This window comes from Macaca fascicularis, chromosome 11 (assembly GCF_037993035.2).
Source record: "Macaca fascicularis isolate 582-1 chromosome 11, T2T-MFA8v1.1".
Lineage (NCBI taxonomy): Eukaryota > Metazoa > Chordata > Mammalia > Primates > Cercopithecidae > Macaca > Macaca fascicularis.
In genome coordinates, this window is record NC_088385.1 from 17467106 (window position 1) to 17480750 (window position 13645).

At 39.1% G+C, this 13645-nt stretch overlaps 1 protein-coding gene across 2 annotated transcripts in view; it reads right to left on the reverse strand.

The window, feature by feature from the left end:
- GUCY2C (guanylate cyclase 2C) overlaps positions 1-13645 on the reverse strand; it is a 137758-nt gene that overhangs the window by 56151 nt on the left and 67962 nt on the right. For both annotated transcript variants that reach the window (XM_074006319.1, XM_005570213.5), the window contains exons 4-9: positions 12356-12571; positions 10766-10887; positions 9066-9162; positions 6255-6372; positions 4030-4165; positions 2283-2368 (exon numbers count right to left, since the gene is read on the reverse strand). In XM_074006319.1, the coding sequence (XP_073862420.1) occupies positions 2283-2368; positions 4030-4165; positions 6255-6372; positions 9066-9162; positions 10766-10887; positions 12356-12571 (775 nt within the window). The remainder of the gene's footprint in view (positions 1-2282; positions 2369-4029; positions 4166-6254; positions 6373-9065; positions 9163-10765; positions 10888-12355; positions 12572-13645) is intronic.

The following is a 13645-nucleotide window of genomic DNA, read 5'->3' on the forward strand; positions in this document are numbered from 1 at the left end:
TTATAAGAGGTTTCCCCTTTCACTGGCTCTTATTCTCTCTTGCCTGCTACCATGTAAGATGTGCCTTTCGCCTTCCACCATGATTGTGGGGCCTCCCCAGCCATGTGGAACTGTGAGTCCATGAAACCTCTGGGAAAAAAAATTTTTTTTCTCATTTTTGGGGAAGAAAAGGAGGTTTAATTTGACTTACAGTTCCACATGACTGGGGAGGTCTCATAATCATGGTGGAGGGTGAAAGGCACTTCTTACATGGTGGCAGCAAGAGTGAATGAGGAAGAAGCAAAAGCAGAAACTCCTGATAAACCTATCAGATCTTGTGAGAACTTATTCACTATCACGAGAATAGCACGGGAAAGACCGGCCCCCATGATTCAATTACCTCCCTGGGTCCCTCCCACAACACATTGGAAATCTGGGAGCTGCAACTCAAGTTGAGATTTCGGTGGGGACACAGCCAAACCATATCAATGACCATCCTTTTAAATTTACCACTGTACCCTCAAAATGTTCTGGACAACAATGTTATATTTTCTTTTTCTTTTCTTTTTCTTTTTTCTTTTTTTTTTTTTTTTGAGACAGAGTGTTGCTTTGTCACCGAGACTGGAGTGCAGTAGTGTGAACTTGGCTCACTGCAACCTCCGCCTCCCAGGTTCAAGTGACTGTCCTGTCTCAGCCTCCCAAGTAGATGGAATTACAGGCATGCACCACCATGCCTGGCTAATTTTTGTATTTTTAGTAGAGACCGGGTTTTATCATGTTGGCCAGGCTGGTCTCGAACTCCTGACCTCAAGTAATCCACTTGCCTCGACCTCCAGAAGTGCTGGGATTACAGGGGTGAGCCACTGCACCCAGCCCAATGTTATATTTTCATAACTTTACTCTTTCTTTCTTTCTTTTTCCTTTATATTAGGATGTGGCATATTGAATCTCTCTTGAGACCTATCCTGAATATAGATTATCATCCTTTTAACCTTACATTTTGAGAAGATCCCATTTCCCCAAATATACATGTTATATAGCACAACCGATGGTATTACATTATTGAAAAATTCAACTGAATTTGCTTATAGAGAGAATAAATGCACAGAGCAACATTTTCCATTTAGAAGTGTAGTTATGAGACTGACATTAGATCTCACATGTTTCTGCCTGCTTCTGTCTATGAAGGTCATGGGCACCATCCCAGATGCGAATAACTCAGAGAGGAATGCATGTACCTTTGTAATCACTATTAGTAACTGAAGTATTGATGGGATCTTATGTTAAGGTATTCTTATGGAATGTATACTAAACATAACATTATATTAAAGGTTCAATATAGGATCTAGAAACTACGAATTACATTTATGGAATGCTGCTAGCAAATTTCTGGTTTAGCTTTCTCAACCTGGATGTCGTTTCTCTAGCTTTTCACATTTTCCATTGCAGATATCTTTTACAAAGCTGGGTTGATAGAAACATTTAGTATATGACTTAGGGTGTCATAACACTTGCATTGGAAAATAAAAAAAAATGAATACATCTTATGTTATGTTAGGACCTGACCTCCTATATAAACCTTTTTACCGACCACTTGGTTAGCTGAAACAGTGGCTTTTATAGTTTGGATGAATACAACATTGGATGACATGAAGACAGGTGTTTTGTTTGTTTGTTTTTTGTGATTAAATGCTGACCAGCCATCAGTGGTGTGCCAGATAAGAAGCTATGCACCGAAGAGATGGAGAGGTGAGTAGACCACTTCTTTAAAGAACCTACTATGTAGGTGAGGGAAAAAAAATGAATGTAATATGAATAAAAGCATAGCATTATAGGGCTGTTTATTTGGGGCTCCGATGTATACATTTAATGATTTTCCTGAGAGTTCAAATGGAGATAACAGGGAATATATCATTGAACTCTTTAGTTGTGAAAATGAGTAAAAAATTATTGGGAAAGACTTGTGATCCTCTCATTGGTATCCCCTCAATAGTCTGGTTGTTATATTATATAATTTGTTCTGGGCGGATATTTAAAATATCTATACCTATCTATATGGATATAGATATAGAGGTATAGATATATTAATAGTAAATAAAGTGGATATTCTTAGTAAGAAGTTTTATGGGTCAAAATGCTTCAGGAATACTACCCGAAGTGGGGTGTAATTGTGAAGTTGAAATGAACTGTCTTCAGATTCTAAACATAATTTCTCTAATTCCTTTGCTAGTGCTCCTCCTCCAAGTTATCCCTCCTCACCCAGTCACAGCACCCTGCATTTTCTGACAAGCAGTGAGACATACTTTCTTGGTGTCCACAGACGTATACAGAAGCACCATGGTACTGTCCACATCCCCCCAGTCATCCAAGGTCACTGGACCGTCATACCCTAGGGCAAGATCAGAGCATGTTAGAGGCCATTGTTGATTTTTGTCTACAGATAAGTTGGATCATGACAGAGAGTGTAAAACAGGTTCAAATAGCTCTGTTTCAAATGTACTGAAAACACTGTTGACATTAATAGTCTAATCAGATGGCACCTGGATTGGCTTCTTGGCCCAGAGATCTCTGGAGGGCATTTTTATGGGAGATGTATTTATTTAGAAAAAACAAAAAACCTTTTCATTGCATTTAGGGTGGTACTAAATGTAATGAGTCAATAAGTCCCTCGATTATTAGTGATACATTTTTGCTAAGAATATTTCCAGAACTCCTAGCATAGTGTATAGGGTCACTGCACAATCTTAACATAGATTGTAGGAAGATCAAAATTTTTTCACTATCACTTGTTTGCTGAAGACATTGAAGAAAATTACTTAAGTTTTCTGCGTTTCAGTTTTGTCATCTATGAAATAGCAATATAAGATAAACCTATTTAGTTAAAAAAAAAAGTGATCAAATTAGCAACTTCACATGGTTCAACATAACAATGAACATTTATTTCCTGTTTACGATATACCAGGCTCTGTGCTAAGTGATTATACGCATTATCATACTATTCTTCCTGGAATGTCATGATATAGAAACTATTATTATCTCTGTTATATTGGTGAGAAATCATTTATTTAGTCAGAGATATGAAGGGTCATACAGCTGGTAGGTGGCGGGAACCAACATTTGTTTGTTTCCTAAATGTTAAGCCAAATGTTAAGCCCGTGCTAATCCATTAAAATGCTCAACCATGGTCATGGAAGTGAGGAAATTAAGAGTTCATATAAAGTGCCTGGTAGAACCTGGGACACATGGGATGACCAACAAATTACTGTGTCTCCCTCGCTGCATCTTCAGTGAAGCAGAAGTGATCTCGTCCCACCTCTGTCACACACCATAGCCACTGGTGCAGCCCTCAGTCCTAATGCTGGGCATCTGCTGCCCTCCAAAGCCTGCAGAGACAGTCACTTCCTCTGCAGTAAAATCAAGGTGTCATAGAGGAAGACTCTGCGGCAAGTTAGAAAAGGCCACTATAATTTTTCTTTGACTTAGTACACATTACATTTAGAGGAAAATTTCTTCACAGTCTCAGGATGAGATCTGGGAAATGAAAGATGGGAGTTTCACTAGGGACTTGTAGGAAAGGGCAACGCTGATCCATGCAGTTCAGGAGATTCATGTTGTTTTGGAGGGTATTATTTTGTGGAGTTTTGATAGCCAAAGGTTTAACACAGGGTCCCAGATCCTTGAAGGATAGAAAAGGGGATATGGACGGACCCAAATCAAACTGCAAATATTTATCCTTTTGTTAGTCTCCAAGCACAGTCAGGACATCACTGCTCAAAATGCTTTACGATGAGCTTGGTTCATAAGTACAGAACCTGCACTACCTGCCCTTTCTGTGACATCCAAAGATTCTAAAAGACTGAAGCATAAACTGGGGTTCAGTTATCAATAACAGCACCCTCAAAGTTTTTGTAATGATCTTTGCATTCAGTTGAATTTAAAGGGATTTAGCTGTGGAATCATCTATTGTTAAACCCTCTTTGTTGCCCCAAATCCACTCAGAAAGCCCATATTTCTTCACCTTGGGGTTATTTGCTCTTTATAGACCAGTACCTTCAAAAGTGAGATTCCTGAAAGCATGAGCAAATTTGGGGGTGGTAATATTTTCTCCATTTTCAAGAAATGTCTTTAGCATATGTCCAAAGAGCAGGATTCCATTCAAATAGGCAAGAGCAAAGTCTCGTTTTGTCTAAATAAAAAAAGGAAAATATTAAAACGGGTCCTTCAGAAAAGAATCTGGTCTTGAGCCTAGAACAAAAGGTTGTTGGGATCAGCAGGGTAACTGGAAATTTAAAGGGATAGGAGGGGAATTGAAGGGATGTTATTTAATGAGACTTTTAGAAAACTCTTCCTTGGAGGCCGGGTGAGACGGATCAAGTCTGTAAACCCAGCACTTTGGGATGCCAAGGTGAGTGGATCACCTGAGGTCAGGAGTTCGAGACCAGCCTGGCCAACATGCAGAAACCCCATCTCTATAACAATATAAAAAAATTAGCCGGCTGTGGTGGCACACGCCTGTAATTCCAGCTACTCAGGAGGCTGAGGCAGGAGAATCACTTGAACCTAGGAGGTGGAGGTTGCAGTGAGTCGAGATCCCACTGCACTCCAGCCTGGGTGACAGAGTGAGACTCCATCTCAAAAAAAAAAAAAAAAGAAAGAAACAGAGAAAGAAAGAAAAATAACTCTTCTTTGGGTCAGTGTTCTTTATGATCCCATGTCACAATTCTGTCTTCTCTTGGAATCAGTAAAATGAGGGAAGTAACTATAAGCAGTTATACTTCATTCCTATGATGAAAAAAATACAAATCAACCAGGAAAGGCAACATGAAGCATTTTCATAATTCTTATAAGATTTTATATAGAAATAATGTTAGCTTGTAGTTGATTGTTTTTATTAAAGTGCAAAAGAGAAACCCAAAGATCAGAAACCAAAAACAATCCCTGCATTTCAGTATTCTGAATGGAACATGAGCAGTTTTGATTGGATGATACCACTGAACTTGCTTTGAATACAATTCTGATTGGGTATTATTTCATGCCCCAAATGCCTGCCCTGGGAAAAATAATGGAGAGGGTCAGAACTGCTGTGCCTCGGCTGCTGGAGAATGGTGACCTTCACAGGGCTGAGTGATGGATTAAAAGCCCTTGCTGAACTGAGACCAAGTGGGTTCCATTACCTCGGGCATGTTGAACTGCCCATTTGCAAAGAATTGTATTTTTGCTAGAACCATGAAGAGGGTCAAGTGATATCCAGATATTACACTCAGAATTATATTTGCTGGAAAAATAAAACCCTTTCATTGGTTTCAGTTTCTTTTGCTGAAATCATTTCATGAGGTAAAAAAATCCAGTTAAGACCCAGCTCCAAAAAAGGATGCAGTCTCTAATTTTGGCACGGTCGTAAATGGGGGGACTTAGAACTTCTAGCTGGGAAAAACTGTGACACCCCAGAGATATCCATCTTTCTTTGCAGCTTTTTGGGCCTGGCCCTTGACTTGCCATCCCAAAGTTGTTTTAATGTCATCATCATTGCCCTTTCCTTCTCCTCCCATCCCAGTCTGCTCTCAAAGGTTTGTCTCTGTGGGCAGAATGCATCTAATAGATTTAATCGTATGAAAGTACAGGGACTGACAAAGCCCAATATACTATTAGAATCAGGAGCCCTGCATTATAATAAGGTAGCCATGATTTAGTGTCCAAATGGAGGCTCTTATTTCTGCACAAATGCTAAACCAGATGGTATAGTGGGATAACAGGAATACACCAAAACTCTCCTGGGCAAATTTGGACAATGGTCAACTTAATTATAATGGAAGACAATGTCTTAACCTAGGAACACACATTTCTAATGGGAGGATTTTAATATCAGTGACAGGAAAATTTTGCTTTAGGACGTAGGGAACTTTCCCGTAACCCTTGCTTTATTTTACATTGTTTAATGTCTACCTCTTATAAGTGTAAGATTGACCCTCATTAGCAGGGCTTCTTCCTGTCTTTCCATATTGTTACTTTCATGCCAATGTTGCACATGTGTCCGCTGTTGGGCTGTTCTATAGTCTAGCAGAGTGACCTACAGTTAAGAGCTTTGATAGGGACCCTGCTGTTTCAAAATGCTGTACATGTAGTTGGTTTCAGTTGACATTTGTTGAGTGCATTGGAGCAAGTAAAAATAATTGCTCATTTTAGAATTTGGGTCCTAAATGGACAAAAAGTATCTTACCCTTGACAAGGAAAATAATAATATATAATTTATACTATAACATAAAATAATAGCTTACTGGGGATAGATTCCTGGAGAAAGAGCTATTTAGGAGGGAATTCCCAGGAGACTGCGTCAGAACAAGGACATTTTTCATATAGTCAGGGGCTGTGACATTGTCCTCAAAGTACTGGTCACTGTAATAAAAAGCACAGATTCCTCATGAAAATTAGGAAAAATAGAGATATATCTTCTACAGTTCACACAAACTATATCATCATCCTTGAAAATAGTTTAAAACATTTTTTTTTCATTAATCTGCAAAACTTTCTACTTTCCCCAGATAGAATTGTTTTCTTCTGTGCTTGCTAGGTTAAGTAAGAGAATTTAAGCAATTGTGGTTAACATACATAAAGGAAAAGAAAACGAGAATACAGATATTTCTTGATTTCTTTGAGATTTTGGGGGGCTGTGGACATGTGAGCTCATGCTTGCTTTTAAGGCTTGGTTTGTAGGTAGAAACTTTCTTTTCCTTAAGTGCTTTTAACAATGTAGAGATATTGAGACATGGTAGAGAGAAATTTTACCACTAAACTTATGTTTTAGATGGTGAAACATAAGCATAAAAAGACTAAACCTCTCCTCTAACACGGTAAGCTTTTTGATATATGGAACATTAGCTTATTGATTCTTGTACCCTCAACTCCCAGACAATGCCTGGTACATTGTAGACTCTCAGTACTGTCTAAGATTGCTGTGCAAATGCTATGGTTTATTTTTACTTTTGCTTTTTATTTTATTTTATTTTTAGACGGAGTTTCGCTCTCATTGCCCAGGCTGGAGTGTAATGGCATGATCTCGGCTCACTGCCACCTCCGCCTCCCAGGTTAAAGCGATTCTCCTGCCTCAGCCTCCCGAGTAGCTGGGATTACAGGCACCCACCACTACGCCCGGCTATTTTTTTTTGGATTTTTAGAAGAGACGGGTTTTCAGCATGTTGGTCAGGCTGGTCTTAAACTCCTGACCTCAGGTGAACTGCCTGCCTCTCCTAAAGTGCTGGGATTACAGGTGGGAGCCAATAGCCTGGCCTCAAATGCTATGGTTTCTAAGCTTCCTATTATTTTGAGGTTTGAAAAGAATCTGATGTTTAAACTGCTGTAATTAGGCTGACCATTATTAAATGTTTTTATTTAAAAACATTTTTTTTTTAGGAGACAAGGTCTTGCTACGTTACCTAGTCTGGTCTTGAACTCCTAGATTCAAGCTATCCATCCTCCCGCCTCAGCTTCCCAAGCAGCTGAGACAACAGGCATGCACCACTGTGCCCAGCATATTTAATATTTGAACACATCTACTATGTGTTAAGAACTGTATTGGATATTTTACTCCTATTATCACATTAATCCTAGAAGCACCCCTATGAAGAAGGCATTTTAATTCTCATTTTACAAATGAGAAGATTTAATCTCAAAATACTAACAAAAATCCAAGAGTCAAAACAACCAGAAGTGTCAGAATTAGAATGTGAACATATTATGTCTAATTTAGTCTCATGAGCTTTCCAAAACATAGCCAGGTGTCCTCTGGGATTAGTGACAGAGGAATGCCAGCACTTTGGTGGTTTATTGAGGATTTCTGAAAGTAAAATTACACCAACGTGGGTACACTAAGGGCTCCTTCCAGGGGCAAAGCAGCTATTGAAATCAATGAGGTTCTTGGAGTGAAATATCGGTAACTCTGCCCTCTTCCCTGTACTTCTGTAGTTAAGAGTCTAGTTGGTTAATTAAATTACTTTCATGAATGTCTGGCCATCAAACAAGCCTGCAGTTCCTATACTTCATTTCCATTCATGCTGTGAGAAGTATTGTTAGTGTGGGTGAAATGATCAGGCAAATATGGGAAAGATCTAGACAGTAACAGCCTCCTGTCTGAGTACAGACAGGTAATGATTAATGGTCCAGTCAGATAAGTGAAGTCATGTGATCTGGCTTCTGGAGACAAGGGGCATGGGCATGGCAGTGACACCTTCTTCAAGCCTAACTTGATTCAAATATTACCTTGGCACAGCTTGTCAGTGGGGTCTCCAACCATATCAGATAATTAGCGATTAAAAAAAAGATGAGATGTGATCAAAGGTGCTTTCTTCTCTCCAGCAATTTTTCTCCTTGGCCCAGAGAAATGTGGAGGAAAAGAGCACCACCTAGTGACTACACCACAGAGGGTGAGGAATAATTGTGTATATCAGACTCATATAACTGAAACTTCAAGCTTATCAGAGGTGGCTGAAGGAAAAGTGATCTAGGACCAAAGGCCATTAGCAACTGAAGGAAGAAAATGGGGCTGGCATTACCAGGAACAATATTATTGAGTCTTTAGTTGATTTATTATTTCCTGGATAAAGACTTTAAAATCTGGCTAGAGATCAGGGTCATATGTTTTTTCTTTCTTCTTCCTCTTCTTCTTTTTTTTTTTTTTTTTAATAGAGATGGGGTGTCACTGTGTTGCTCAGGCTGGTCTGAAACTCCTGGACTCAAGCGATCCTCCTGCCTAGGTCTCCCAAAGTGCCGAGATTACAGGTGTGAGCGACCATACCCAGCCAGGATTCTATGTTGACTGAGCAGGCCTCAGTCATAAATACACATGTGGGTTTAATGGGGGCTATAATAAACCTTTTATATTTACAAATGGTGAAGGTGTCAAAGGAATGCATCTCTGCTAAAGCCACAATTAGGTAAATAAGAATGAGGGTGTGACGGAGTTCAAATATTATCATCATACGTAACCCCATAAGGGGTTGTGCAAAGCAAGAGAAAAGAGAATGTGCCTTTCGGAAATCCTTGGAATACTTCCTTTTTGAAAGGAGGAGGGTTTTTCGAAATATTATACCTACTTGAAAAGATCCACTAGAATAATGACAATGTCTTCAGCCACTGCTCGGTCACCCTTCAACTTGTAGAGGAACTGTGGATCACCACACATAACAATCACTGGAGGAGAAGGTAAGACAAGGAGATAAATATATGACAGTCTACAGACAAACAGAGAGGGAACCAGTTGCCTGAATATGAACCCAGTAGGTTAATGTAAAATTTTTTAAAGATAAACTCCAATTTCTTAAATTCCTCCTTTTTTTTTTCCATTTACAATTATAGAGTCAGAATAGAGCTGAATGGGATCTTTTTTAAAAAATCATCTAGTCCATCATTCTTTTAATTTTATAGATTTAAGGAGGCTGAAGCGAAGATGCCAAAGGGCCAAAGAACTAGTAGATGACAAAGATAGCTGTGACAGTCAAGTTCAGTTCTTATTCCATTATGCCAGGCTGGAGTAATTACAGAATATGTTGTCACAGATAAGTGAAGTATACCTCACCATTTGTAAAAGTGGTTGAAAAAGATATTATAAAAGTGAGAACGGAGAAGAATTTATAAAGTCTCCCTAAGCAACTTGGGCTTTATCTGTAGCCTCTTAACTTAAAACTTCGTTTTAGTAACTCCAATGCCAGAGTCCAGTCTGAAGTCTACCACGAATTTCTGCCAGCTATCCTGAATGCACAGTTCTATGAGTGAGAGGAGTCGGGGGAGACTTCATTAGATCTTTTTAGATGCTGTGCCATTATGCTGCCCTGTTGAATTGTAAAGTCTTTAGAGACATAAATACTCACGTATTTCTTTCCCACCATATCTTGGTTAATGTTTTTGCAACTGGTAGGTCATTAATATAACAAATGCTTGATAATGGCAATAAATGATAATTTGAATATCAGGGAATCCACCAAGCAAGTATCTTCCCTTGTAGAAAATTCTCACAATTGATTCCTTTGCCCCTGATACATTCTTGTTTGTAGACAGAATTCTGTGGAAAGTGCAACAAATCCCCTAATATCTTAGTGAGGATGAGTTTTTTTTTTATTTGAATAGGTTTTTGGGTGAACAGGTGGTGTTTGGTTACATGAATAAGTTCTTTAGTGGTGATTTCTAAAATTTTGGTGCACCTATCTGCCAAGCAGTGTACACTGTACCCAATGTGTGGTCTTTTATCTGTGGATAAATTTTATCCAATTAGGCTTTCATACTTGGTCTCTAGCTGGTAGATCACTGGGCAGGTAAGATACAGAAAGATTAGGAAAGTGAGATAATCTTTGCTTACCTTATAATTTTGCATGAAGCTATATAATCAATAAATTCATCCTCTTGGTCACCAGGAGGACTGGGGCTCAGAATGTGTGAAGATTAGTCACAAATCCAATAATATGTTGCATTAAGGTGAATTTTATAAGAGTTTGCTGAGGGTGGGTCATAATATCATTTGGGTTTATAAAAGCTGGATTTTAGCATTATCATTATTATGTTAATTACTCAGTCATACTTATGGATTTTCTCTCAGAGGATAAGGTTTTAATCAATGAAAGGAACAATATAATGAAGTTGCATGCAATTATAGATCTCCCAAAATAGACAAAATATGTAGGAGGAATGATGATAGCTCTGCAGTGGAAGATTTGTTGAAATGACTTATAAGGAGGTGGTAGTCATAAAGAAGAAGTTAGCAAAAAAAAAAACCAACAAAATTATCTTCATGTCTTCTTACCATTGCTTTTCCTGTTGTGGTCCATTAAGATATCCTGAAACTCCTTATCTTGTCTTAACACCAACTTAAAACTGAGTTCGTGGGAGAAATAGGAAACACTGGCCTCCAGAGCGTTAAGGTACCTGGAATAGGAAAGAGAGAAACTAAGAAAACAGCTTAGTTCCCTCATGGCCTTTCAGGCCTTTCACTTCTTTTTTGCAGATCTATCCTAAGATTTGTTCATCTAAAATTCATTTCTGCTATTAACACGATAGACAGCACACACCATGATACCACTAATTTAGATTGTGAAGCTCTAAATTAGTGAAAGGATGGGGGAGCTTTTAGGGATCTTCATGTATACACGTAAATAGTAGACATTTGGTGAGTCCTTTGTGATGGCTTCCAGCTGCTTGCAGGAAGAGGGTTCTCCTCTGCTTTATCAACTAGTCCCATTATCATAGATAAGTTGAAACCCTTGAATCTACAGTACAAAAATTCAAAGTTGATAGGAATAATTTCTGCTCCTGTTTAAACCTCGCATTAGATACTGTGGGTTGATTCCTGTAGGTCCCTGGATGCGCACCCCTGGTGGTATCCCATCTTAGTCTTTTGCATACTTAGGTGGAGAGAGACTGCAGAATTAAGCAGCATCCTGGAAGTACAGGCAGCAACCCAGCCAGAAGATTTCCTCTACCACCTTTGTTGGAGTTGAATGAATCTTTCCATTTTATTTTAGTAATGATACCTGATATGGTTAGGCTTTGTGGCCCCACCCAAATCTCATCTTGAATTGTTATCCCCATAATCTCAATCATCCCCACGTGTCAAAGGAGAGACCAGGTGGAGGTAATTGAACCATGAGGGTGGTTTGCCCCATGCTGTTCTCGTGATAGTGAGTAAGTTCTCATGAGTTCTGATGGTTTTATAAGGGGCTCATCCCTCTTCGCTTAGCACTTGTCCTTCCTGCTGCCTTTTGAAGAAAGTGCCTTGCTTGTCCTTCGCCTTCTGTCATGATTGTAAGTTTCCTGAGGACTCCCCAGCCATGCTGAACTGTGAGTCAACATTTTTTCCTTCATCAGTTACCCAGTCTCGAGTAGTTCTTTATAGCAGTATGTAAACAAACTATTATTAATACCATACCCATTATTCCTGTTTCTCCCCCACCTCTTGTTCCTCTGAAGAAGTGTGAGATCATCTTTTTCTAATTAATTGTAGGAATAGGCAAGATGCATGTTCTCTGGTATTGTTTCTTACACAGGAGTGTGAAAACATTAACCCCTGGCTTTCATTTACCTTATCTGTAAAATAGGGATCCTATTACTTGTTTTATTTTCTTCAGATAACGTACTGTAGGAAATCAATAAAACTGATGTGAATGTACTTTCAAAATAGTAAAGAGTGTTGCAGATGCAAACTATACTGATTATTTTTACAACTCTATATTTACTTGATCCCCTTTGCTTTTATTTATGTGTGAGAAAGTGAACTGGTGTCTATACCCAATGCTGTTACCGGTGGAAGGTGTATCTGATAATAACTAGGTGGCCTCCATGATCCTATGGCTTCTTTCCATGGCCAGTGCTAATGAAATTTCATGATCCTGCTTACCAGAAACAGTCCTCGGACTCCGTACCATTCTTGTAAACATACGAAGTGCTCCAGGAATAAGTTTTGAAGGGTAGATCATTGGTTTTCCAAAAGTTAACCAAGAAGTATGTCAACTTTCTAGCTGGAGACATCAGCCTGGTTAAGGTTTCTTTATAGTCACATGACAATCCAAAACTTCCAGCTGAGATCATGGGGTAGCTCAATTCCGTGTCAAGGCTGTGTCAAGAGGTTGAGAAGAAAAAACCATTATCAGGATTAACTTTAGTAGCACAAATAAGATCCCTCTTTAACCTGTTTCAGCATGTATGTATGAATGGTAAGAATGAAATCAGGTCATTAAAGCAGATTTATCATGTATATAGGAGTCTTTCTCACAAAGCTGAGTTTAAAAACACTTGTTGAGCATATGCTGTGTTCTAAGCACCCTCTAGGCAATTTTGTGAATATGTGGCTGGGTTATTTTGATTTATTCTAAAGTGAGTTGTCATGATATCTGGGCTGGGATACTAGGGAAGTCGGACTCAGAAAAAGGATGGACCACCACAGCCACCATTTTTGTAAAGCCAAAAAGATGCCATCTACACTTTGCCGTGCATTGCCTTCTTCCCAGCTCTGCAATGAACTGCCTGTGAGACATCAGCTGGGGATTTGAGAGCTTTCCTTCCCTTGCTCAACACCTGGACCATTTCATAGTTACTTAAACTTATCAATCTTCATTCCCAATCAGGGCCTTGACAAGTGCCAGGAATGATGTTCGCCTGCCTCTTTGCCAGACTGATTCTCACTCATTCTTCAGCTCCTAGATTATGTATCTCTTTATCTATCAGGAAAACTTTCCATGGTACCTAAGACCAGGTCACTATTTGGGTGAGTATCTAATATCTGTTTCTTCCACTAGACTATAAGCTCCCTGAAGGCAGGGTCATGCCTGGCTTATTCACCTTGGTGTCTCCAGTCAGCTAGGCTCATATGTAGGTGCTTAATATGTATTTAATGAAGGAAGGAAAACAACATCCCCTTCCTTCTTCAGTGCTCCATCAAAAGGTTTCAGTGAGCTTCCTGCTTGCATCTCAAACTACAATGTTCACAGTCAGCGTTCTCTTTCATTTCTGTTCCTCCAAACTGTTTTTCATTTATTTTAGTGTTTTGAGATTGTAAAGGCTTCTTTGACTACTTTCCATCTCTCACCCCAGCATGATACTATTGATTGATTCTACCTTCAAATATCTTTGCAGTTATTCTCCCTTTCCATGTCCACTTCCTTCTTGCTAATCGAGGCCTTCCTTCTCT